This window comes from Lagopus leucura, unplaced genomic scaffold (genome assembly GCF_019238085.1).
Source record: "Lagopus leucura isolate 7727_CA_CO unplaced genomic scaffold, USGS_WTPT01 Super-Scaffold_741, whole genome shotgun sequence".
Taxonomy (NCBI): Eukaryota; Metazoa; Chordata; class Aves; order Galliformes; family Phasianidae; genus Lagopus; species Lagopus leucura.
This window is the reverse complement of record NW_024962256.1, coordinates 5275353-5303023: the sequence shown is the minus strand read 5'-3', so window position 1 is coordinate 5303023 and position 27671 is coordinate 5275353. Positions and strand designations below refer to the sequence as shown.

Sequence of the window (27671 nt, the reverse complement as noted above, 5' to 3'; positions counted from 1 at the left end):
GAAGAAACATTTGGACAACACTCTCAGACAAATGATCTAATTTTGGGAGGCTTCAGTTTGAAGCCAGGAGCTGGACTTGATGCTCTTTATGGGCCCCTTCCAACTTACAATATTCTATGGTTCTATGGACACACATTTTTCTTTATGATTAAAAACGAATAATACAGCTTTCTATCAGCATCTTATTCACATAAAATTCTTTCTAGCTTTCTAAATTCTTTACATACATTTTTTCTTTGTACACTTCTTTACATCTATTTTTTCTTTTTACATCCTTGAGAAAGCCTGCCAGAGTAAGGCTAGGTCTGAAAGAACAAAGTACCATACGTACAATTGTTTTGGACATAGAATGCTCAACTAATGCTCAATTATGTAATTAACAGATTGTTTTTTGTTGTCTGATTTGTTTTTGTTTTACATATGAGATTTAAGTCTGTCTGTTTAGTTCCAAGAGGGTTGACAGTTCTAAGCCTGAAAGCAAAGAATGGTTAAAGAATCTGTTCCTAAATGTAAAGTTTGACTTTCCCCTTAACGGCAAATGTCAACCAGCAGCATTTCTTTTAGCACATTTTTAAGGCTGTTTGTGACTTAGAGATTTTTATGGAAAGGAATATATTTTCTGCCTCTCTCACTGTAAGGCCATTTTAAATATGGTGTTGTGCTTTTATTGGTCTTTGGCACGGAGTCCCTAACAAAGATGGAGTTTTGACTGGTTCTGATCCATAGATCAGAACAGTTCAGCACATCTAAAAATCATCCTCCCAAAAGGAAAATATGGAAGAGTCAATGATCTGTAGTATAAAGACAAGAGGGTGCAATTTCTGGTTCAAGAACCTTAGGGAATTCTGAAGAGAAATCTCTTACACTTTAATGTATCTCAGTGTAAATCATTTTTCAAGGTGGATTTTCACTGATAGAAACCAAAGTAGTAACAACATTTAATCGATGCACCAGTTTATTAACACAGTATTACTTACCAAAAGGCTTTCACTTAAGAGATTTTAATGACAAAGTATCTGAGAAACACAAACTATGTTATGACAGAAAGTGATTATCAGAGACTTTCCCATTTTGTTTAACATATCACTTGAGTTGGTGCACTACTCTCACTTTTTAAAATATTTCTTTGGCTGCCTCCTTTTATCCAGTCTTTTTTGAAAGTAAGCACAGGTTGACCATGAATTTGTACAGCCTGCCCAGGGATAATAAGAACAAAGACATCTCATTGACCCCCAGAATAATACACTTTTGCAACAAAACTTTTTAAGCTTACATCAACAGCTGCTTATAATCTTTCCTACTACAATCTAGCTAGTATCTGCAAGAGTACTGTACTGATATTTTGCTATAAATTAGCATGCTAAACATGCAGTAAAGATAAGCCATTTCAAGCTTTTCCGTAACACAGAAATAAATAAGGGAAACAGCAGCAGCTGTTTAGAATGATGAACTCAAAGCTTGTGGAAATTGAAAAGGATGGTGAACTGGACAGAAGAAACTAAGAAAGCCTTGCACTGTCTGGCTGCTTCATTATCCCCAGGAACTGGATCTCTTTCCCAAGATTTTCCTTTTTAAAAAATTAGTTTCTTGAATGCTTCTCTTAATTTGGAGGGGGAAAAAGCAACACACAAGAATTCTTGTCTTAAAACTTCAGTCAAATTCCTGCTTCACTCTGTACACTAAGAAAGCTGGGTCACACACCTAACTTTACTGAAATCAGCCAAAACATCTTTTACTTCATGTGTAAAATCAGAAGCAAGTATTTCAAAGACACAAGTAATACATATAATTTGAAAATTACAGTGGTGAGTGTCTTATGTTTACTTAACTTCATGTGCAATCTTTTCCTGTTTTCAGGGTTTTTTTCCTGCTATAAATCAGAGAAAAAGAATCAAAATTCTAGTTAATGAAGAGAAGAAAGATAGGGAAAATAGGTTTTCTCAAACTAACCTTGTATCAGGCTGTGTGAAGATAAGTCTTTTTTTATTTAAAGCGATAAAATTAAAACAAAAAAAAAAATTAAAATTGACTGCAAAGCATCTTGCAATATTGAGTCACTTGGCAAGAGAATAAGAGAATGAAATTCAGTGCCGATGAACTGAAGGGAAAAATAAATAAATCTAGCTACACGTACATGATAGGTTCTAAATTAGTAATTACCACCCAAGAAAATGGCCTTGAAGTCATCTCAGATCGTTATTTGAACATATCAGCAAATTCTTAGTGACGGTCAAAACAGCAAATAGGATGTTAGGTGAGATCAGAAAAGGAAAAAAGGAAAAAAGAACAAGACAGAAAACACTGCAATGTCAGTTCATAAATTCGTGGCATGTTTGTATCTTGAACACCACCAAAAGCAACCATTTCTTCATCTGAAAACTACTGAGTGGAAGTAAGCATGTAGAAAGGAGTACAGCCAGTTTGAATATAATATGCTAATAGAAATGTGCTTTTACCCACAGTTAGCACAATACTATGGCAAAACTGACATCAGTGTAACACAGAATAACTGAACTAAAAATTTACCAGCTGATATCTCTAATGTTGTCAGAATGTGGTCAATATCACAAAAAAGATGTTTCTAAAAGGATTTCCAAGGTTCAGAGTACCAGACCCAGTCAGTTTTGATGAGAGAGATGCCTACAGCTCTGAGATGTCTACGCATGACAAAGACTGATAAGAAAATTTAATAGTATTGAGGACAAGAAAATCACAATGTGCCAGTACCAATTGATCAACTGCACCTTTTTCATCAAGATGCACAATCACTGCTAATATGTATTTGTGAAGAGAATGGTTCTGGGGCCTGTTTAGGAGTAAAGTAAACGTGTTCTCCTTGGGCTGAAGAAATTCCCAACGTAACTCACAAGTCAGTGTGAAAGACCTGCTTAAATGCTAAAACAAAAAAGAAGTAAAACAACCTTAGATAACCAGGTGAACAGTATTGAGCAGCACTTTGGAGATGAATGTATCACTATACAGGATATTCCCAAAACATATCTGATGCGACTTATTGAAATTCTGCCTATAAAACTTCCATTTTTCACATTCTTTTAAAAGAGTTTGACAACATAGAAAGAATACATAAAATAATCAAGAAATATTCAAAAGTTGAGAAGATAATTTACTGATAGTGCATTAATAAGCTCAATCATTTCAATTCTTAAAAAGACCTATGGGTGACTAGCCTACAGAGTGCATGAGTTTCCATGGGGAGTAAATACTAAGGGTCTCATTCATCTAGAGCAGAAATGCATAGTAAAAACACTAGCTGGAAGCAGAACAATTTCAATTAGACTCTGGCACTATTATGAGTTATTTTCTGTATCATAATTGTCACAATGAAAATAATAAATAGATAAGTGCCTCTGCAATACAGATTAGTTACAAATTATTGTCCTAGAGTACAGATGGAGTGAATGACTACTTACACTGATGAATGTAAATCTACCCAAGAAAATGGTTATCATCTGAATACACACTCAAAGCTGCAGCAACCCAAGTGCTACCATAATTCTGTTGTCTTTAAAACAGAGGAATGAACTACCGGAAAGTAGTGACATAGCTTGAAACAACGTGGAACCAAATAAGGAAATGCTAAAAAACGATGCTTGAAAATAAATAGTTCATCACCATGACGTATGTTACAGACTGGTCAGAAGTTATCATCATAGTATTAGCTAGGATACAATAAACAACTAAAGAATGGCTGAATTGAAAAGGATGCACTAAATACAAGTATTATATATCTGACACAGTAGAGGAAAGGGACCAAAGCAGGTCTGCAATAAACAACATGGTCCAGCAGCAGGATCTAAGCTAAACAGATGATCTTCCTGCAAAGGGAGATTGATTTATTTGAACAGAAAAAGGGAAAATAGCACGGAATAATTACCATCTGCACAACCACTTTAGTTATGTACAGAGTAAAAATTTAAACTTAAAGACATCACTTTTGGACGTGTTTAGTTCATTCCAGAGGCTGAGGAGTGAGATGGTAGTGTTTTCTGTGAGTGAGAAACAGCTTTTCTCAGGGAGTAAAAAACCAATAAGATTAGTCGCTAGCACAGACTGTAAAGGGGATGTGTTGCTGCTTGGAATCTGCAAATTAAAGTGAAACGTAGATCATCTTTTAACAAATCCAAATTACTGGGATAAATAGAGGGGAAAATCATTTACTCACTTTTGCCGTGCTGTAAGAAGAATTATGTCATGAATTGAATACAAATATTTTTAGAACCAATATTGTAAGTGGAAGATAAACAGAACAAAACAAAATGTTCCATCCTTTGCTATTTATTTTCTCACTCTCCTTTTGTCTAACATGCAAAAGAAAATGAAAATGTCCAAAAAATATATGTAAACATCTATGCATGAATAATTGTTGTTTCTATGATTTTATTTAAGCCACCAATTTGCATAGCAGTTGAATACTGGATGAAAGGAAAACAGTTTAAAAAAAAATCTTTACCTTAAACCTAATATAATTTTAATTGTATTAAAATTAAAACTTGGCTGGGATCCTACTTTGTGCACCACAGTGGTTTAGTGTGGATTGGACCCCCTCATTGTCACTGATGTTGGGCTTTGGAGTGTAACAGCAAGCAGTCTTAGAGCTCAGGATATAATGAAATGGAAGATGTCAGGTTCACAGAGCTAAACTATAATGCCAACCGTTTTATTCAACAGATGACCTGTTTGTCCACCCTGCTTATTAATGGAGATATAAGCAACTAGTTATTCCATTCATAAAGTTATTTAGGTGTATGGTAGTCTCATTGAGTGTCTATATGTGTACAGTTACACTTATTTTAAGAACTACTCCTAAATCTTTTTTTCAAAAAGTAGGAAATAGGTCATCAAGGCAACTATTGCTATATTACTTGCACTTTGCTGAGCTGACACAACAATTAAATATCCCTACAGATGCACAAAACTCATGCTCCTTTTTGGTAAAAGCAAAAAATGTACATTTCACACTGTAACATTAATCTTAGCAGCATGCCCTACATGGTATTAAAGCTTTTCATTCATCCCAACTACAGTAGTTTTAAATATGAATGAAAAATAGCAGCATAATCTAATAACAGAAAGCTTTTTAAAGTAGATTAATGCACAGAAAAAAGTCTTGTTAGTTAATGTTTTAAAATTAATATTGCAGAAGTTTCCTAAGAGATCACAGATGCTGTATTGCTTTAAAGTAATTGCTTAAAGTATTATTTACTATCTTTTTTTTATTGGCAAATAGAGCCCATTTTAATTGATGTTATGAAGCAGTCGCTGTTCTAAAATAAACATAATTGAACAATTATTTTTCTAAAGCCATGAATTTGAATAGTAATTATTGTCACAGCAATTGATTTCTCTCATTGTACTTGACAAAAACATTGTGTTTATGATTATGATGTGCTAGGTTCAGCCATCTTCACTCGTGTTAACTAATATACACATGACAAGCACTTCAAAGATTTCAGCAGGGTTGTCTGACGCAAGAAATACTGTAAACATGATATTAAGAGTCTGATATGTATGAGAGCAGGATAAATTTTTTAAACAATTAAATTGCTCTGAATCATAGAGTTTTACAAACACGGTTAGAAATAGCAATATTTCAATTATTAACAATTCTAAATGTTTCTGGGAGTGAAGTGTCACAGTTCCAAATCAAAACGTTTTTGAGGACTGAAAAGGAAAGGAGCCTTAACTGCTGATGCAGTAGAATATGTAACTTTCAGCCAACTGTGGCAGGAAGGTTGGAGATTCATGATCCTTGAGGGAGGTCTCTTCCAATCCTGGCCATTCTGTGATCCTGGGAAAGAAATATTGACCCCGTGGAGCCAAGACACAACAGAACTCTGTTCCTGGTCTAAGATCTCTGACTGCAACAGCCAATGAAATACACTGCCTCCTAAGCCACCACTACCGTTTGGATGGATTTAAGAGATTTCTCCTCTGACTCTTGTTGGTTGTGAGAGGTACTTGTGAGAAGCAACTAGCACCAGCAGATCCATGCACATGTGCCCCACATGCCATTTTCAGCATCTGATCAGCAAATAGCTGCACGATCATTCCCTCTTCACCTAGACACATGTTATTGTTATACATAGAGCAATATGGCAGGAATGTTTCCTCTTTTGTCAGCCTGGATCTATGTCCCATTTCTAATCAGACTTTCCTGCTCCTGTTGTTTTAATACAGCAACAGTTCTAGAACTCCAACTTCTCCTTTGCACTTTCTCCATTAAACAGAAGAAACTGAGGAAAACTTAATTCAACTGTGACCTCTCTAATCCCAAAGCTATGCAAAAGATTTAAGCCCCTTAGTTTTTGCTTTCTGAACTGGGAAGTGAGAGAAACATCTGGATATGAAGCAAATGATATAATATGGTATATGAAACTTCAAGTACTACCAAATGTCATTTAAATGCAAATTTGTATTTATTTATTTGTCTCTCAGTGGAATTCACGCAAGTTAAGCAACACCTTTCAAGTTCATTTAAAGCTAATTACGTGGATAATTCTTCTTACCCAAATGACAGTGCTTAAAGTGCTATTTTTGGTTGCAATCCTGAAAACCCATACATTTCCATAAATAAGTTTTAACCTGAAGCATCTCATGAAAGTCACATTAAGTTGCCTCTAAAATTCGTATCTCACACAACCACGGCTACCAACTTCATTAAAAAAAAGAGTAACACTTAAAAAAAAACACATATGGCCTTCTGCTAAGCTGGTCATCCCAGGCAGAACATTACTTTTTGGTAAAGATGCATATTAAATGAGACTCATATTATATTTGTTTTACTGTGTCGTGGTTGATTAACAGCATCTCTGCACAGTGAGTTCATAAAATTACTGACCAATGTTTTAAATGAAGGCTTACAGACATTACAAGGGTACAGGGGAGATACCTTAGCTCACAGTTTAAAAAAGGCTTATGCATGCTAAGTCAGCTGTAACCACTGCTCCTTAACATACACAAATCTACTTAGTTGAAAAAATTAGCAATGGAAAAATCTGTATACTCTTTCTACAAAGCAAGCTACCAAGAGCAGCTCCTTAGGACCAATGCATGCTGTGCCATAAAACCTTTGAAGTACTTGATAGGAGTTTAAAGAAATCCATGAAAGAAATGAGCCTTAAAGAAGCCTGAAGAGCAGCATACTGTAAAAGCATACTATAAGAATCACCTAGAGAAGTGCATTTAAACAAAATGTTGAAAATGTAACCAAAATTCATTTACTCAGAAAGAACAAAATTAAGTAAAACAAAAAACTAAAACTTTAATATTGTTATTAATAAAGCCTTGCACTTTAAGTACAGAATACATAACTGAAAATACAGAACTTGAAACACCTATGGCATCTACCACTTTTTGGATAACTTATACATTAGTTAAAGTAAGAAGCATCAATGAAACATTGCTATAGCACATATTACTTAATTAGTAAGAACAGCTACTACTGCATCTTCCTATCAATTGGTTCTTAATACATATTGAGTGTAGAAAAATGATCCTTTATCTTCCTAGGCACGAGCACAACCCAACAAAGCAGAAATTTGCATTGCAGCAAAATGTCAAAATTCTTATTGAAGGTACGGAAGAACGAAATGCATCTCTGAATGGTATTTGTTATTTATAGTAAAATTAAATATTTAGATTTTTCTCAATTTATTTATTGAAATAATTATTAACTAATTAGCCAAGTGTAAATATACACATACATATTGTATGATGGCTGCTCCAAAAGTAATGACTCCTATTTTATTATGTTGGCCCACAGTATCAGAGGTGGTGCTGGTGGTATGGTAGTAAAAGTTGAACCTTCCATGAACATCCCATTGATTTTGTTACCATGTGACAGACAGCAGCAGAGGGGAAGTCTGACAAAATAGATTGTGACATGGAAGCATGGATAAAGCAAAAATATGTCAACTAATTGCTTCAAGCAGAAAAAAATGGCACCCACTGACATTCATCAACACTTCCTGAACATCTGTGAAGAGCAATCAGTGGATATGAGCATGGTGATGGTGCTGTGAAAGACCACATTCTAGATGGGCATGCGGATGTTTATGAGTTTGGCGTGCAGGCTCTTGTTCACTGCTGATTAAAACATATAACTAATGGTTGGTGACTATGTTGAAAAACAGAGTTTTGTATCTGAGAATTTGCTCTATCGAATAGTGTTACTGTGCTCTTTGTGTCTTTGGTAGTTTCCAAGTAGATAAATAGGAGGCATTACTTTTGGAGCAATCTAGGTAGATATAGTATTTTTTTCTACATGCATAAATGATTTTTAAATCTATACACACACACACACAGGCACACTGTCTTCATATTAAACATACCAGAGGCCATATCAGAAGCTATTGTAATAAAGTATGAATGCATGCCCAATTGTGTGAACAGCCTTTATTTGCAACTAAAAAGGGAGAACAGCTGTAGTGTACATCGGGATGCTATTTAGAAGACTAACATCCACATTTCATTCTGCCAATACAATATCAAACAGAAGCAAACAATTTAAAAGGACTGTAATAAATTATGCAATAAAGTTTTAGATGTGAAGTTCAACTCTCAGCAGTTCCTCCTTTCACCTCTTTGAAGCAGAAATAAAGATGATTTATAATTAAAGAGGTTTAATCTAACATGAACTGAAATTAATCTCCATAGAATAAATAGAACATCACATCCATAAAGTGTGATTATGTTTCTTTTACTCACAGAAAAGACGTCCATATTTCACATAATTTTATGAGCTTGCCCTTCATAGGTAAAATACTCCATTTTTTTTTTTTCCAAAAAGTGCTGTTATGCATGTGTGTATATATATATATATACACATATACACACACTCAGAAAAAAAAGATCAAAAATGGGAAAAAAATAAATCTATTTCCATTAAATTTCCAGACACATTTTGAAATACCAAATTTAATATTTTCTGCAGTAACTTTCACAAAGAATAAGAAATGAAATATATTATTTCAACTTAAAAATAGATGAGTTTTCACTTCAGCTTTTGATTTTGCTAGTTTATAATAATTATCTACGTTTTTAAGTTAAGGAAAGAAACTCCATCTCATTCTAATTATGGCCTATTAGTGAATTCGGGGAAGTACTGAAGACTAAAGCCACATTTCAGCAGCCTTACAGATCAAAAGACTCACATTGTTTCAATACCATCTTTAATGCTTTTCCTTCATTCTTTTCTTCCTCTATGCTGTTTCCACTGTCTGGCCATTATACTTTGATATTAAATCATAGAAATACATATTTAGAGAGCCACCAAGTTTATGCATTGTTTAGCATACTAGAATCAAATATAATTAAGATGCTTAATACATTGCTGAATGACTTTTCCCTTCATTATATGCTATCTCTACTTCCTTTTTCCAAAGAAGCAAATATATCTGAAGCTGTAAGTATAAAGAAGTCACAACTCTCCCTTTTAAAATCCCCATTATAAAAAAGTTTTTCTGAAGACATTATAAGGATTCTCTGATTTCTAGACCAAAGCATCATCATTATTGTTCTTCTGGTTGCAATATATTAAGAACTTGAAACCCTAGTGTCCTTGGATCTGATATTCAGAAGTTCAGCTGAAATGGTTCAAGATATGTAAGAGAAGGAAAATAACTTTGAAACTGTAGAGCGTTTTCCTAAAATACCATTAAAAAAAAAAATCCTGAAAAAGCATAGGAAGACAACTATTATAAAGAACATAATTAAGCCATACATACACACTAAATCCTAGTTTTAATACATAAACAAATGATACAACTGCTTCTTAATGCAATTCTAATGTTCTTCCAATAGTTTAGTTTAGTTTAGCACTTTTTAGAGTCCAAAGTGTAACTGCCATAATCTTGCATCTTTTTAACACACAGCCCAACTCCCAAATATACATTCACACATGTATTTATTTTTATAACAAAATCTTAATAACAAATTTTATAACAAAATCAAAACCAGAGGGAATGGTTTCAAGCTACGGCAGGGGAGATTCAGGCTGGACATTAGGAAGTATTACTTTCAGAAAGGGTGGTCAGGCACTGGAATGGACTGCCCAGGGAGGTGGTGGAGTCACCGACTGTTTCCTGTTCAAGGAAAGGCTGGATGTTGTGTTGAGGGACATGGTTTAGTGGGAGCTATTGGTTATAGGTGAATGGTTGGACTGGATGATCTTTTAGGTCTTTTCCAACCTTGGTGATTCTATGATTCTCTGATTCTATTCTATATCTGGCTCTTCAGTTACAGCTGTATCTCTACAAGACTTCATCATATCCTAAATGCCCATGCCTTTCTCCTGCAGTAAATTCTAGGCATATTTTGAATATTGCTTTCTCTCATTTCTAACGTGCACAGAAAGATTTGTCAACAGCACACACCTGATTTGGCCATGGCTTTCACAGAACATTTAATGAAAAAACAAGAAAATATTGGTTTCATATTTCTTAATAACACTCCACTGATTACAAAACATAAATTCAGTAGTAATATATAACATAATAGTATATATAGTATAGTATAGTATATATATATATAACATAATAGTAAGGAGGCATAATCTGAATACGACTAACATGTGGGTATCAGCTGGCAGCTCCACCCCAAGAGATGAACCAGAGACAAAGGAAGGAACCATTCTCAGAGCATAAAGAAGATGCATACACAGAGGAAAGCCTGATTAATTAATTAGTGGCTGATATTTTGTATTTGAAATACGTCATACGAAAATAGTTATGACTGTAGCAGATGAATATCATTGCCTATCACAACAATATGAATAACTAAATTTGATCTGTATCAATAACTTGCAGGATTATGAGAAAAAGATTTTTTTTACAACACTTCTGCTTCATCTTCATGATACAATAAAGTTTGCAAAAAATGAATGAGCACTGTTTTAAATTTTTAATTATAATCTTACTGAGAGCAGCTTTAGAACTCAGGAGTTTCTTGGCTTTCAATTCTGAATTAACTGAGAAAAAATGTATAATTAAAATTAACAAATATTGGTCATTATATGCCTATATATATATAATGTTATATATATATATATAATTATATGCCAATTATATATGCACAAAGAAATTAAAGACAAAATAATGTTTTCAGAAGTTAAAGATACTTTGAAGATCTAAAGATTTAAAATCTAACGACTTAAAGATTTGCAATCATTGAAAATTCCATCATAATTTATAATTTATTTGAAAATGACAGATTTTAGGTTATTGAATGTTTATTTTTCAAGGTAATATTGGAATGGACTTTCTACAGCAGCTGGGATGGAATTTGTTCAGTATAAGAAGGGAGATCGTTCACACACACTGCCTGTGAAATTTTCTAATGAGATTTTTTACTGCTTCAAAGCAGGTGGAAAAAACCCTCACTTCTCAATCGGTGCAACAGCTAAAATTCTTCAAGGCATAAGCTAAAAAGCATTGACTAAAGCAACACAGATGCTACAGTCTCTGTAGTCCTATTAGGAATGTGCTGCTCTTAGATATCTGATTGCAATTCTGCTTTTAGAGAAGAGGTCACTAAGCCAGTAGGTACAATGATACATCCCAGTAGAAAAAGAAAAATTAAACTGATTTCCACTTTTAGTTTAAAATAAATTCTTTAGAGAATAGTACTTTTAAAATTGCAGATATATATTGAAAATTCTAAAAAATTATCTTGTTTTGATGTTTCTGACTGGATGAATAAAATGCATATTTCATCTTTTACTCTAGAACATTCACCCCTATAAAGGGAGAGTTTTAAGCTATACTTATGAATGATAAAAAAAACATCATTATTACATAAACGTCCTTTCTGGTTTAGCTAGGCAGCCAATGTGAATAGGGTTATGTGCTCAGAAATACAAAATAATAATAGATGGAAGAAGGTCCTTGCTAAACGTTTGTTTATTGAGAATGTTTAAAGCTTTTTTTTTTTTTTTAATTTAAATCAAGCGTATTAGAACATTTGCTGTTTCAACAATCCTGCTCAATGTGTTGTAGGTGTTAATATTACCACCATAATTTGTCAATGTTTTAATATACTACACTTAACTATCCAGTTAAAAATACATATATACATATAAATGCATATATATATATATGCACATACAAGTATGTATACATACACAGTATTGCTAGGCTGCAATTCTTGTTGAAATATAAATGATAATATAAATGATAATATGAATATAAATGTAATATAAATTGTAATATACAGGCTTGACCACTGTAAGCCACTTTGGAGAATTCATGTTATATGAACTTATATATATAACTCTATATATTATTTATATATACTTATATATATATAACTTGATATATATATATATGAACTTATATATATATCTATATATATATAACTCTATCCATTAGTGTGAAAACAAGCAAATAAATAACAACAACGAAAAACAATTCATTGCTAATTGCTAGTCCTTGCTAAATGTTTCTATCATAAATATTCTGCAGTTAGTTAAGACTACTGTTCCCAGGGAAAGAAAGAACATCCAGTTTAAAATCTAATGGAAAATGCAGTGATGTTTACAATGGATATCTTTCATTCTAACTGCAGAAAACAAACTACAGACAAACAAAAAACAACCAAATAAACATGCACAAAGTACAGGAAGGAGCCAATTAGCCAAACTGCATGTTCAGGCTCATCTCCCAGGCAGAGTTCGTTAACTTGGGAACACAGTGCTACTAACTTTTTATATCATTATGGCACCAATTTGCAGCAACTCAAGCTCCTTAGATATTTTCCATCCTTTCCCAGATCTGCTTTGCGTAGTGTGACTCTGACACATGCTTTTCTTTTTGTTTCTAGTTTTTTTCTTGGATATATAGGAGAGCTTCTATGCTCACAGACATGTTGCCTACATCTAAAGGCACCAGAACACTCTTCAGCATCACAAGCTTTGTGTCTGCATCTGAAGACACCTAAAGACACACTTATACACATAGAAATGAAGTCAAAGAAAGACTTTCCTCATTATCTTCTTTTAAATAATCCATAAAAATACAGAGCACACAGATCTGTTTCGCTGTTCATAGATGAATACTCTTACCACCTTTCAACCCTTAAGTATTTCAGCAACTCAACTCCTAAGGTTGATTGCTAATGCTATACTGAAAACAGCTGCAAGACTGCAGCTGCAAGACCTCTTCTTGAGCTGAGTGTAAGCTGAAAGCCTTGTTAATTGGACTGAGCTGAATCAAAGGCAATGTTACCCTAGCAGCCAGCTAGGACACCCTTTCTCTCAGTATGGGATAACAGGTTCACATGAATATCACCTCCTTCTGGATCTTTATTCCCCAGAAACAAAGTGAACTATTGCTAGACCGGCCTTCAAGCAATCAGCATTTTAATGCTCTATTTGCAGTGGAAGAAGAGGAATGGAATGCTTGGCATCACCTGTTGAAGTGCCCTCCATTAGCCAACATATTGTATGCAGAATACATCAGGGCCTGCTCGTTTCTGCCCCCTTAAAGGTGACAGCAATTAACAGAAGTTTGCTTGTTCACAGCATTTAACTGTCTGTCTGCTTGAGTACAGTTCCCCAAAGCATGGTTATGAAAACAGGAAGAAGAGCAGTGCTGTGAACTTGTAAAATAAACACGTAGCATCCTCAAGATACAGAAAGTCTGATGGACATAGTGGTCCCTCAGTCTCTGCGTTTTACATACACACTGTGGTTACTGAGGAATGCATTCATAGCAAGATTTCAAAGAACTGTAAGTAACCCATGTATATTAGCTTTGTGACATTTTATAGAACAACTGAACTTATATGAAGTTTCGATTGAGTTTTGTTCAGATGCTAGAATAGCTGCCCAGCTGCAGATGAAGCCAATTCTTGCACTGCTGCCACTAAAGCTTCTGCATCACTTAGTGACTTTCACAATTCACCTCTAACTCACAAAAGCATTAACGGTGATTTGAGGTCTTTTATTAAAACATAACTTTCACAAAACATTGAACAGAACCATCATTTTTAATAATTCAGTAAAACAGGTCACAAAAAATCATGCATACACATTACTGGAGTCAAATAAAGCTGGCTTCACTTAATCACTGTGATATGAAGTACTGCATAAAGATCAGCCAGATGTGTAAGTGTGAACACTGTACCAATGAGCCTATGAACAAAGCAAAAAGCTCCCTGCACATGCAGTTTCATTCCTCTGATTCTCCGTCAGTGCAAATTAGTGAACGCAGCTTAAAGGCTTCCTTTCAGGCATTTCTTAAGATTAAAGAGCTTGGAAAGGTATTTGTTTGATGCAACAGAATCAGCACAATTTCAGTCAAAAAAAAACAGAAAAAGCAACTTACCTGAAGAAGGTGACAAAGAACTGCACCAGATCCATGATAGTATTGTGCTGTGAGAAGGCAATCTGCAAATAAAATAGAAGTAAATTACAACATTTTCAGAGCCATTTTCTTTTTAGGCTGGGGCTTTATGGCTCCACGGATGATCAGCTTCAAGTGTAATTGCAGTCTGGTGTACACACACCTGCATTCACCATAAAGTGAGATGAGTAACTAACTCCCATGTCTTTGTCAGAGTCAAAATATGCACAATGAAATATAGTCTTTCTATTGAAGTAATGTTAATAGAAATTACCCATGTAACTCTTGCTTGTTATAAAAATTGAACACAACATGGAAACTACTAATAAATCACATTGATGTAAATCATCTTCTTTATAGTTAACTATTTTTCAACTACCACCATTTTCCATTCTAATTGAAATACTGAAACGTGATTTTAGAAATGCAAAAAGCCATTTTTGCTTAAAATTAATACATTTAAAATATTTTAATTGCACAATTTAAAAATGAATGCTAATTTTAAAAGAAAAACAGATTAATCTGGTGCATAATAAAGCAAAATATTTCAAAGTGAATTAAAGACAAATCAACAAACATTCTTTTGGCAACATTTCTACAACCTCACATGAACGTGCATTAGTTCAGCCCTTCACTGTAATTTCTTATGAAGATTTAATAATTATCTCTAAAACAGCATACACACACAGCCACACACCCACACTTGCACGGAATAGAGACCATTATTGCTATTATAATTGCTTATCACTGATGTTAAGGACTGCACTTAATAATGAAGGCGTATCTGCAAATATCCCTAAGTCCCTGAGTTGTTCCACATTTCATAATATGTAAGTACCAAACTGATACTGTACAGAACTTTCTACTTTGAATTGCACAATGTGATCAAACTCTGTTCCTGGCCTGGTCATATGTGGTTTTTTAGAAGTCTTCATGCATTTGAGATCTGATTATGACTAACAATTATACCAAATTATGTGGATTCCCTTTCACTGCCTGTGAACTTTCTTAGCAGTAAATGACAGTACTTTAGGCCAGCAATGGAACAAATAAATTTGGTTGTGTTCAGAGATTGTGTTCAAGTGTAGATTGAAACAAATGGTTCAAAAAAACCAAACCAACCCAAACAACAATCAACCCTAGACATTTTCTGAACTTTCCTCTTTTCCTTCTTTCTTTCTATGTTAAGAGAATTATTACAGCATATAGCTCCATTAAAAATGAAAGCTGTCTTATGATTGGAGAATTTCAACCTTAAGGAATTTGCAAGGAGAAAAGTATTTTTCCTGGGTAGTTCAGAACATTCTAATTGTTATGAAGGTCCAGCTATGAGGATCTATGCATAATAAGATAAAGCCATAGGCATTGATACATTTTTCGCAAGATAATTATGAGTCAAGTTCTGGAGTATGCAAGTTCCTTTAGTAGCCCAGTACAGGTGACTTGAAAGCAAAGTAGAAGTTAGGAAGATTGCTCAGTTCAATTAAATATGTATGTTAGATCACATAATGCACAGTTTTCTTGGGTGGAGCAGAAAGGACGGGTAAGAGAAAAGGAGGAGTTAATAAGGTAGGGAAGTCATGAAAGGAAAAAGAGAGATGGAGAGTTTATAACCAGTGAAACATGAAAAGATGAGCATGGGCAAGGAAATTATTACATGCCTAAAACTGATACTTCTAAGTCCAAGGCTTCTTGTATCCTAGTCTTAAGGTTCGTTTTGTGAAGGAGTTGTGAGGATCAGAACCAAGAAGTAAGAACTACAGCAACTATTTTATGAAAAATTCTCTATAATTAAATTCTGAGCAATTGCTTTCAACTTGGATTTAGCTTTGAAGTCTAGAACTTCTGTATCAGACATGAAGGACTTGTGTATCTGAACATTTGTCTAACTCTTCTAGTTACTCAGCTGGCTAAAGAAAAGAATCCAACTTTATCCAATCTCATCTTCCCATTTTAACTTCAGAAATATTACTACATGTTTTCTCTATCAATATTTCTGCCTTGATTTTTAACTGGATGACTATTTCAGAGAACACTGTATACAAGGATGTATTACAAACAGCATTTCACCGTGTGCTATTTCTAAATTTTTATAAATCTTTGGCTACATACATGACATCGGAAATACACTTTACCCTAGATAGTGATGTACAGAATGTATCTGCTAAAATAGGAAAAACTTTTGAACACAGGGATTTTTCCAGGCTCCAAAGGTTAGTATCTGAAGGAGTAGAATTTTTTCCCCTGCTCTAGATATTTCATGTCATCTTCACCTTGGCTATTTTTACTTGCCATAGAGAAATAACAATCCGACAGAACAATAGGTCAAGATCTGTCCCACCATGAAAATGAGACAGTATTTAAAGTCTAACTTGGGTACATCTTTCATATGGAAACAGTAAGTCTGGACATAAATTTTGTATTTTAATATGAAAAAGAAGCAGTCTCTGTAATTCAAAGGAAACCAATCTAGCAAAATTACAGACTGTAAAAACATTATCCTGTAGTATCTAACCACTATGTTTTATTCTTTTCCACCAGAAAACAAAAATTCCAAAAGAATACAGTAAGAAAAGCACAGATTTGCCAAAAATAGAAAATAAAGTCTGAAAGAATATAACTCTGAATTTTGACATGTGGAAGTTGAATCTAGTGAAAATTACCCAGCTAGTTTATAGGAATCAATGGAGATACGAAGGCTTAGGATAGATGAGTGACTCTAAAATAAACGGACCAACATAATGTGGGATGAATTACCCGATGGAGCTGCCCTTTCTTTGTGCTAACAACGGTGGGGAGTCTGTGACTATGATTTTATGTCAGACTTAGGATATAAGTAATGTTAGGTGAGATAAAAACTCTCGCAGAGTTCCTAAATACTGATTGGCTATTTCTGCAAAACAGTCCAATGCTAGAATAGAAAGAAAAGAAATATTCCCTCTTGCTGGGATGAAGTGATCAGAGAAGCAGTACAGAGCTAAGTGCCTTCTGGCAGAATCCTACTGCTTTCTGCTGCGTAAAGAATTTAGTCCAATTTCAACAAACAGTCCTCTCATTTGCGAGAATTAATGGTAGTAAAACTTTTATGTTGATAACATAGAGAATGAAAGATAACTTCAAGAAAACCAGACTCAAAATCACAGCCTTCGTATCAAGATTTGATAAGCAGCTTCTAGAGATTAGTTCTGCATGCTGAAGTCCTGTCTCTCACAGTAGCATACATTAGATTAACCAAATATCCACCCCTTTCTTTCTCAAATAATTACATGATATTATTTCCACTACTCAGAACGATGAGAGGCTGAAAGACAATCAAAGTTTGTATTCAAATGAGAATGACATTCTTAAAGTAGGTTTTTACTGCTGAATTTTTTCCTAACTTGCACTTTGCCTATTAAAATCAATATGCACACACTTATTTTACTGCTATCTTTAATCATGTGCATATGTACACATATGTTCAAATGCATAACACACTGAAATCCTCAGTTAACATCCTGGAATTAGTGAAGGAGAAAAACTGGGAGAGGGGAACTGCTATCTGATTTACTGTTTAAGTCAGTATGTAAAAAAAAAACAACTTTAAAATGACTAATATAGACATTACTAAGAAATTGAATCATTGAGTATTAAAGTCAATGAAAGACTGAAAGAAAATTAAAAGATATGGACAAGGGAGAAGTGACAGGTTTCAAAATAATTTAAATAATAAAGAAAGTCATTGACATCTATAGTACCTATAGTACCAGAAAGTTATTTTAGACATAAATCTTTGCAGGATTGAATTCTCCCAAAAACTGAGTGAAATGGCAAAGTTTCTAGACAACTTCTGCAGTAACTGCTTTTTTTTTTTTTTTTTTTTTTTTTAAAGCCTGGACTTGTTTAAATGGGCTGGCAGAAAAATTAATTAAATATGGAATTAGAGGGAATGGAGTAAAGGAATCTTTCAAGCAAAGTTGAATGAACACAATAATGATTTTGGCCATAATAAAGAATTAGATTCTAACAACTGACAGACTAGAATTGTTCTAGAGTACCAAAATAAGTAAAAAGTGCAAATTATATTTATTCATTCAAAAAATAAACATATAAAATCCTCAAGTTATATGTGTTTGATGTTTCTACACAAACCAGTTAGTTGCCCATACAGATTAACTTCATGTATTAAAAATAGTAACGTTAATTTAATAAAGCAAAACTGAAATGCTATCTTTCTTCTTATCAAAAGAAACTATAAAAGACAGTAATGCCAGCACACTACTGTTGTATTACTCTGTCAAATGGCAGCTAGATGAAGAGTTGATGAAGCGATTTAGAATTCAAGTCCTGATGTATGAGAACATACCAACTGACAACTGATTTTTAAGTCACAGTTCTGTACCTACTGATGAGCTTGGAAGGCAACTTGAAAATACATGCTTTAGAGAATTTGTGTAAATGATCAGACAAAAGCTTCCTGGATGATGAAGTCATCGTGAAGTCAGGGTATATTTATACCCTTGTAATATCCTTTTATACCCTTGACTTGCCTTGTAATGCTGAATCTCAGTACATCTCATTGAGGTGAATAGGTCACTTCACCACAATTATCATACAGTGCAGATGGTGGCTTAGAATTCTTTCTCCTATGAAGAATTAAAAATTTTCTGAAATTCAAGAAATACAACACTCTAGTACACATCAGTCATAAGCATGTCAAGATCTCAGCCACTGAAGCGCTGACTGATCAGACAGGATGCAGAAATGCCACCAAACCACAGCTTCTTAACTGGTCAAATCAGGGCAAAAGTTTCTCTAAGGGCAGCTAAAGCAGATGTCTACCAAGTGAGACTAGCTCTTCACCTCTTCACCTGCACCACAGTCACCCCATATCTCCTATTCACCGACCCCTGGGGAGGGGAATCCTGTGGCAGGGTGTGCATCTCAGCACTGTTCCAGCACACAGCACGTGAGAACCAACAGCTCCACAGGAGTTTGTTGTGTTCCTTATACAGTCCACAGAAGTTGACACCGAATCAAGTTGTCTTTTATAAATGGAAAAGCTTACAAACTGAGCAGAGGCAACCTGTGGAAAATGCATGCAAATTAAGGGGGAAACATAATTCTGTGGAAAACAAAATGTCTCATGAAGTGGCACACTTAGGTAATCATTCATGTGTCTATTACAACCTCTGCTTGAAATACAACTTTAATCCCCCCAACTTGCTCCTTACAGCGTACAGGAGAAAACAAGCAGCTTCAGGATACGACTGCAGGCATTGTAACTCCATTACATCCATATGTCTTGTTCTTCAAATCTAAGCTAGGGGCACTGGACGTTGTGGAAGGACACACAAGTGCCAAAACATTATAGTTCATTAATCTTGTAGGCAGTTAATAACTTTGTATTGGCTCTACTAAAAAGTATACTGTTCAAATGAGTTTAATTTATAAAGCTATCCTGATGGCTTAGAATAATGGACCTCTCATTATTTATCAGTATATAATTTGTTTACTCCTGTAGATTATTCAAAGTAAAATTTAGAGGAATCAGATCAAATTAGAAATCACAAAGAGGTTTTCAGAGGGCACTGAGCTCCCTCAGGAATGACGAGATTTCACTTTTACTGTTATCCCACACAAATCTAATCAGTGGTACAGTATCTCAATGAATGAATTTTAAAGGTATCTGAGATTCAAGTTAAAATAAGTATTGAACTCCCTTCTGCTTTTAAAGACGTTGGTAGCAGTATTATTTCCACAGGATGTAGAAATGCAGTCTTATTTTATGAAGAGTGAACTAGCTGCTGCGCAACTTTTAGCTCACCAAAAAGTGGACCCTGATTTTATAATAAAAAGTAAAATAAAATCGGATTCACACACAGAGAGATATATCTATGTTATATAGTTAATCTGAACAATAGAAACTTAATACATAGTGGAAAACAGAATATTGCTTGAATTATCAGTGTTCAGCTTTCGATTCTTTAGGTACCAAATATAAAATTGTAGTTACTTATTACAGAAAGTAGAAAAAAAATAATTTATGACAGGTACTTCATGTGAATTAAGAAATGTAAGATTCCAGAACTCATTATTTGTTCCTTTTTTTTTTTTTTAGCAACTCAGCTTTCATTATTATACATATAGTAAAGACAGGGCTACTGAAAACAAGCAAAGTAAATATTTGTATTGCAGTACCTAGGAAATAAAAAATAAACCAAAGGAAAATGCTGTTTATTTCTTGAAAAGAGTGAGTTTTAAATACCACTCTTTCTATAAACAGCATTCAGTGGAGATTTATTAGTACACATTAATGATATCCCCAAAGAAAAGCAGAATTCTCACATTCTGGAGTTTATAGACATGAAAAATATATTTACTTTTCTGCACAGAAGACATTTTTTCACCTTTGCTAAAAAATACCTACCTTAGCCATTTGAACAACTGCAGAACTTAGTATGGTTACTGCGCCACTTAATGCATGTGTTCATGCTCACGTGCATTTGTAGAAATAAATATAACAGGAAAAATTTGTTGCTAAATAAGATAATATATTGAAAAAATCAACACCCTTCTCTTCGTAGGTATAGAGTTGATCTGGTTTGGTCAGACAATCTACGATCTTCACGCTAATAAAAATTATAATTTAAAAAGAATTATCACAGAATCACAGAATCACAAGGTTGGAAACGACCTGCAATATCACCTAGTCCAACCACCCTCCCATTCCTATCAGTACCACAAGCACTAAACCATATTTCGTAGCTCCTCATCCAGGCGCCTCTTGAACACTGCCAGGGACGGCGACTCCACCACCTCCCTGGGCAGCCATTCCAGTGCCTGACCACCCTTTGAGAGAAAAAGTTTATCCTCATGTCCAACCTAAACCTGCTCTGGTATAATTTCTGGAATTTCCTCGGGTTCTACTATTTGCCTGGGAGAAGAGGCCAGACCCTTTTGTACCACAACCTCCCTTCAGGAAGCTGTAGAGTGCAATGAGGTCTCCCCTGAGCCTCCTCTTCTCCAGGCTAAACAATCCCAGCTCCCTCAGCCGCTCCTCGTAAGACTTGTGCTCCAGACCCCTCACCAGTTTCGTTGCCCTTCTCTGGACATGTTCCAGGGCCTCAATGTCTTTCTTGTAGTGAGGGACCCAAAACTGAACACAGTACTCAAGGTGCAGCCTCACCAGTGCTGAGTACAGGGGGATGATCACCTCCCTGCTCCTGCTGGCCACACTATTTCTAATGCAGGCCAGGATGCCGTTGGTCCTCTTGGCCACCTGGGCACACTGCTGGCTCATGTTCAGCCGAGCATCAATCAACACCCCCAGGTCCCTTTCCTCTTCACAGTCATGACTACATATGCCAAATTCTTAGATTTCTGTAGTGATTCACTCATTTTAGAAATCAAAAACTTAGAATATGCAAAACATGCGCTGACTTTTGCATAAAGATCATGTTGCTCAAAATAAGATATGTAACAGTCATTGGTGATATGCCAAGAAAAGGGCAAAGCATTTTCTTAAACGTGAAAAGAATAATGTCCCAAAGTTTATTGTTATAAATGAAGAGCATGCTATAAAGCTGTTGGAACTATGGAATAAAAATTTTGTATTTGCAATAGCACTTTTCTTGATTACTCTGGATTAACATATTTATGAGGTTACTCAGCCTCAGGTTTTAACCCACAAATCAAAGGTTTATATGAGCACGGGTAATGGATTACACAAAAGTCTACAGCCTACAATATCCCAAAGGTATCTGTCTTTCAGAAGATTTATGTATATAATACCACTTTGTATAAAATAGTCCTTGTTGATTCCTGTCTCTAATGTGTAAAACATCCAAAAAGAAGGATTCCCACTTAGCAGAGAAATTCATTCATCCAGCCTCCTGTTCCTGTCTTTACCTACAGATAAGGCCATGAAAGGAAGGCTTTAATTTCAAGATGTAAATAACGCTATTACAACAAGAGTAGAAGTCACTGTGCGTATATTTGATGTAATTAAACCTCTGAAAAATGAATGGAACCTGTTTTCCAGCAGCTATTCATAGAACAAATACTTCGATTTTGTTCATATTATAATTAGAACTATTATGGAATAAGTAGAGATAGGTCTGGTTTGTCTGCCACCTTCAGAGGCAAACATTGACTACAGCAACATTAATTGTAAATTACTTACTTTTGATTTTAAAAGAGGCAGGATTTCAAAACAGAATGCTAAGAGGAGAAATTGAAATGCTTAGTCCTGCCCATCACAAGACTAACTAGACAAAAGTTGTCAGGAGAGTGGCTCTTGAAGAAAAGGCTTCTGAAGACTATGAGTATCCAAGGGAACTTTTATTTTTTATCATAATAGTCAAATTGTGACAGAAATCTCATCAACTGTGTACAGGGGAAAAGACCATAAGCTTTATCCTTATTTCCATTTCTTAGTGAAGATCCACCTCTGTAGTCAGAAAGACTGAGATATGAGAGCAAAGACAAAAGAGGTCACATACTAACTTATATAATTTAGAATATCCCACCTGAGAAGTCATGATGTAAAAATAAAACTGATTAAGCTTCCTGTGTTGTACATACACTCTGTGGAAGCAAAAGTGTGTGTGGTTTGGTTGTTTTGTTCTTTTCTTCATATGTGAGAGATGGCGTTCACTTATCTACATAAGAACAAGACTGTTCTAATAGACCTGTGGCTGAAAGTACTACTGTTCCCACCAATGGAAAATGTGAATGACTTAAAATACAGTAGAAGTGGTTAACTGAACTAAAAAATACCCTCAGCGTACCAGGCAAAATATATACATATATATAACATGTAAAGAACGAAATGAATTTAATATTCTCCCCCTTGAAGAGGTGATCAAAATCAGGAAAGTGACAACTGAGACTTCTACAAGATAAAACGAAAATTAAATGGTGAGGATTAAGAGAACACATTGTGATCCAATTTTTTCATGTTAATTTTACTCCCTTTCATTATTTTTTCCCCTTCATTTGAAACTCTTATTGTATTGCAAGCTGTAATAAATATGAGAAGAAAAAAAAAACACCAACAAAAAACAGGCAACTGACAGCTTACATTTTACTCAACTTTCTAATATATTCTGTAGAATCAGGCTGATGTGTCATTGATCTATTATATCACTGAATGATACACTGTCGTATCCAGCAAAGTATTCAAAAAAGATGCAGGGGAAAATTATAATGCTAGTGAATGGAAATCTTTGATGTCATATTTTTTAAAAACTTGCAATAAGCAGCTAGGAAAAGGTTGACGGGTAGCTAGCTTTCAAGCAGATTCAGCAGGATGTAAATCAAGGAGAAAAATGAGACTTGTAGAATTGAAATTGGTTTTCCAAGAAATTATGCTGTAAGGCTGTGAGACTATGAGCTGCCATGCTAGCACTTGGGCAGTAAACCAATGTGCCATACTGTTAAGGTATGTACTGTTTTGGCAAAGGTCGTTTTTGTGAAACCATGAGCCCAATAACTGAAATGCCAAAACAAGACTGTAATATATGAGACATAGATATGTATCTGCTAGAACTGCGATCTTGGAGGCTCTTCACAAAGTTCTGTGTGAGTCGCTCCCACCTCGTGGGCAAACTGTAAAGCACTTTGTAAAGGCCTCAGTCATTAAGCAGAAAAAAATATTCAAAGCTGGCAACACTGAGGGTACTGATGGTACTTTTTGCACTTCCCTTTAAAAATCTTTTCAATTATATTTTCCAGAAGATCCAACTGTCTAATTAGGCAAGTGCAAATGAACATTAACTATTCAGTAGCTGAACAGCTTTAACAAAATCCAAATTCAAAGAAAATAGCACTTTTTCAGTTAGGGCACCTTATACTTCCAAAGAACAAAGGATAATAATTAAGGATAATTATACAGGGACAGAGGTCCCTATATAACGCTGACCGGAACATAGATCATATATTTTCTTATATTGAATACTTCATACTAACTTCCAGGAGAATCATTAGAATGTGCTAGCTTGATTCTTTTTATTTGAATAGGAGAAGAAAGGGCATCTGTAGAGCAGAATTTGATCCCAAAATAATGAGTAACATCTTCTGAACAAAATATGTATATAAGTCAGGGCAAAGATGGAAAACATCCAGGGAGATAATTACTTCAGTTTCTTTAGCACAGATGCATACTTTGGAATTCTGAAACATCTCATTTGCTGCTCCAAATCTCTATGGCAGGGGAATTAGGCAATGAGTAAGAAACCTATTTGGAAGAGTAACTCAATAAAACTTTGGGTATCTTCCAGCCTATATTCATGCTTCAGCAAAATTGTTTCTCTCTTTTAACTAGGGACATGTTTCAAAAATACAGTATGGCAATTTCTAAGAAATCCTTTTTGTTTCCTAAGGATCAAAGCTACAAAATGTAGCTCTGCCTGTCCTGCATGAACAGGCTGGCAGGCTGATTTTAATCAAACTACACAGGAGGCTAAGGGTCTTAAAAACACAGTGCCTACAAGACTTACAAAAAGAGTAGAGGAGAGATGGTCTTAAATATATGGAAGACAACAACACAAGTGTATGCATTATTAGATATCACAAGTAAATGGAAAAAAATATTTATGAAGCGATTATTAGCATTAATTTCAGATAGAGCCTGGACACATTTTCAGGTTTAAGTAGCAGGCTTCTCCAGAGACCAAAAAATGTTGAGGTTTCTTCTTACTCCTATTTGCTTTGAGAAGGTTTTTATTGGCTGAGCTGGCCAAAAGTATATATAAAAAACTTTTTACGACGACAACACTTGCAGGGAAAGATTACTTTCATAAAATGAGAAAATATGGGAAAAGTTCCAGCTTAAAAACAAAACAAACAAAAAACCAACCAAACAAACAAACAAAAAAACTTGCTTTAACTCTTAAATATTTTCCTCAAAAGTTCTAAAAGAAGAAAAAAAATTCTCAGAAACTTTCCCAAAAAATAATTATATTTGACAAGCTCAACTACTGTATAAGCCTGTCCAGGCTTTTGTGAGAGTAGTACTGAACGGAATATGGAAGAACAAATATTAACAATGACATTCCCAAAGAGATAAATACATTTAAATATAATTCTAACTATTTGGCTTCAAGCATAGCAAAGTGATGAAAAATAAATTAAAATCATAATGTTTACTCCCGCAGAATGAAATTCCACACATTCAGATTTTAAAGGTATTTTTCCTGACAGAAGCCATATGTAACAGAGATCCTCAGAGTATTCCAGGAAGGATTTCAGTGCACTCTCTGGAATAAAAATACTGCAGAAGCGGTCTCTAGCGTATCTTTAACTAAATGCATTGACTGCACTCAAAGAGAAGGTATTGTGCTATTTTTTCCCTAATGGTTACAGAAATCCTCAAGATCATTTCATTCAATCATATCTTTTCGTCCAAATTAAAATTTTCTCAGGTTTTTCCCTGAGAAATGAGCTTACATAAACAAAACATTCTCTAATTTTTTTTCTGTATATTAATTCTGAGACCTAATATTTGTTTTCTACATGCAACTCTCTGTTTTTAAATTATTTTATGTATTTATAAGGGCTTGATGCTGATTTATGTTGTTCACTGACATCTTAACTTGCCCTGTTGGGAAAAAGTCTCACAAAAATGAGTCACATGACCGTATTCAAATCTTACAAGAGTTTTTCATAAACAAGATGTTCGATACAGTACATGTCCTATATCAGTACAAATTCATTATCAGTAATCCTTTCTAAAAATAGTAAGTCAAAGTGTTTCACAAACCAGTTGCCTGTATAAATCTGAACCTAAATCAGATCACACTGAAATACAGGAAGTTCCACTTAAACATAAGTCGTTGCTTCGTGGTTCTGTTTTGTGTTTGTTTTTTGTTCGTTTGTTTTTTAATTGCAGGGGGTGATTGAAGACTGGAACAGGTTACTCAGACTCTCCGCCTTTGTAGATATTCAAAATCTGACACTGCCCTGGGTCACCTGTTCCAGCTGACCCTACTTTGAGGGGTCAGACTATCTCCAGCTGGTCTCTTCCAACATCAATCATTCTGCAATTCTTTGATTACTCGTGATTATTTCCCTACTGCAGGCCACTAGGCTGCCATGTCAGTAACAGGAAACAGAATCACAGAATCACAGAATCACCCGGGTTGGAAGGGACCCCAAGGATCATGTAGTTCCAACCCCCCTGCCTAGCAGGGCCACCAAACATACACATTCAGATCAGGTTGCCCAGGACCCCGTCCAACCTGGCCTTAAACACGTCCAAGGACGGGGCATCCACAACCTCCCTGGGCAGCCCGTTCCAGGGCCTAACCACTCTCCTAGTAAAGAACTTCCCCCTAACATCCAACCTAAATCTTCCCTCCTTCAACTTAAAACCATTTCCCCTAGTCCTGCTGTTATCAGCCCTTTTGAAGAGTTTACTCCCCTCCTGGGTGTAGGTTCCCTTCAGGTATTGATAGGCTGCAATGAGGTCACCCCGCAGCCTTCTCTTCTCCAGGCTGAACAAGCCCAACTCCCTCAGCCTGTCCTCATAGGGGAGGTGCTCCAGCCCCCTGATCATCTTAATCGCCCTCCTCTGGACCCTTTCCAAAATCTCAATGTCTTTCTTGTACTGAGGGCTCCACACCTGGACACAGTATTCCAGATGGGGCCTCACAAGAGCCGAGTAGAGAGGGACAATCACCTCCCTGTCCCTGCTGACCACCCCTCTCCTGATGGAGCCCAGGATCCCATTTGCCTTTCGAGCTGCCAGAGCGCACTGCTGGCTCATATTCAGTCTCTCGTCCATCAGGACCCCCAGGTCCTTCTCTGCCGAGCTGCTCTCAAGGACCGCTCCTCCCAGCCTGTACAGGTGCCTGGGGTTCTTCCGGCCCAAATGCAAAACCTTGCACTTTGCCGTGTTGAACCTCATCAGGTTCACCCGAGCCCAGCCCTCCAGCCTGTCGAGGTCCCTCTGAATGGCATCCCTTCCTTCCACCGTATCAACCGCACCACTCAGCTTGGTGTCGTCAGCAAACTTGCTTGACTTGGGAAAGTTTGTTGAGAAACAACACAGAGAAAGGATTTATGAGAGTTAATTTTCTTCCTGTCCTTCCAAAACTGACAAGGGAAACAACATTCACATCAACAAAATTTATATGTTTTCCATGTAGTTAGGTTAAAATAAAAAAAATGATACTTCACAAAAAGAGTTGTTGAGTGGGCATCTTTCCATTCCAATACTTACCCCAATCATGAAAACACAGATTTGCTCTTTACAAACTATACATCTTATATTGCTTCTGCAATAGCATGTTGTAGTAAATATATGATCATCACGGTATTGATATAATA

The 27671-nt window shown here is 35.3% G+C and overlaps 1 protein-coding gene across 5 annotated transcripts in view; it reads right to left on the bottom strand.

Annotated features, from left to right (window-relative positions):
• The window catches only part of ATRNL1 (attractin like 1), a 425500-nt gene that overhangs the window by 196545 nt on the left and 201284 nt on the right, over positions 1–27671 (bottom strand). For all 5 annotated transcript variants that reach the window (XM_042863594.1, XM_042863598.1, XM_042863596.1 and 2 more), the window contains exon 25: positions 14343–14404. In XM_042863594.1, the coding sequence (XP_042719528.1) occupies positions 14343–14404 (62 nt within the window). The remainder of the gene's footprint in view (positions 1–14342; positions 14405–27671) is intronic.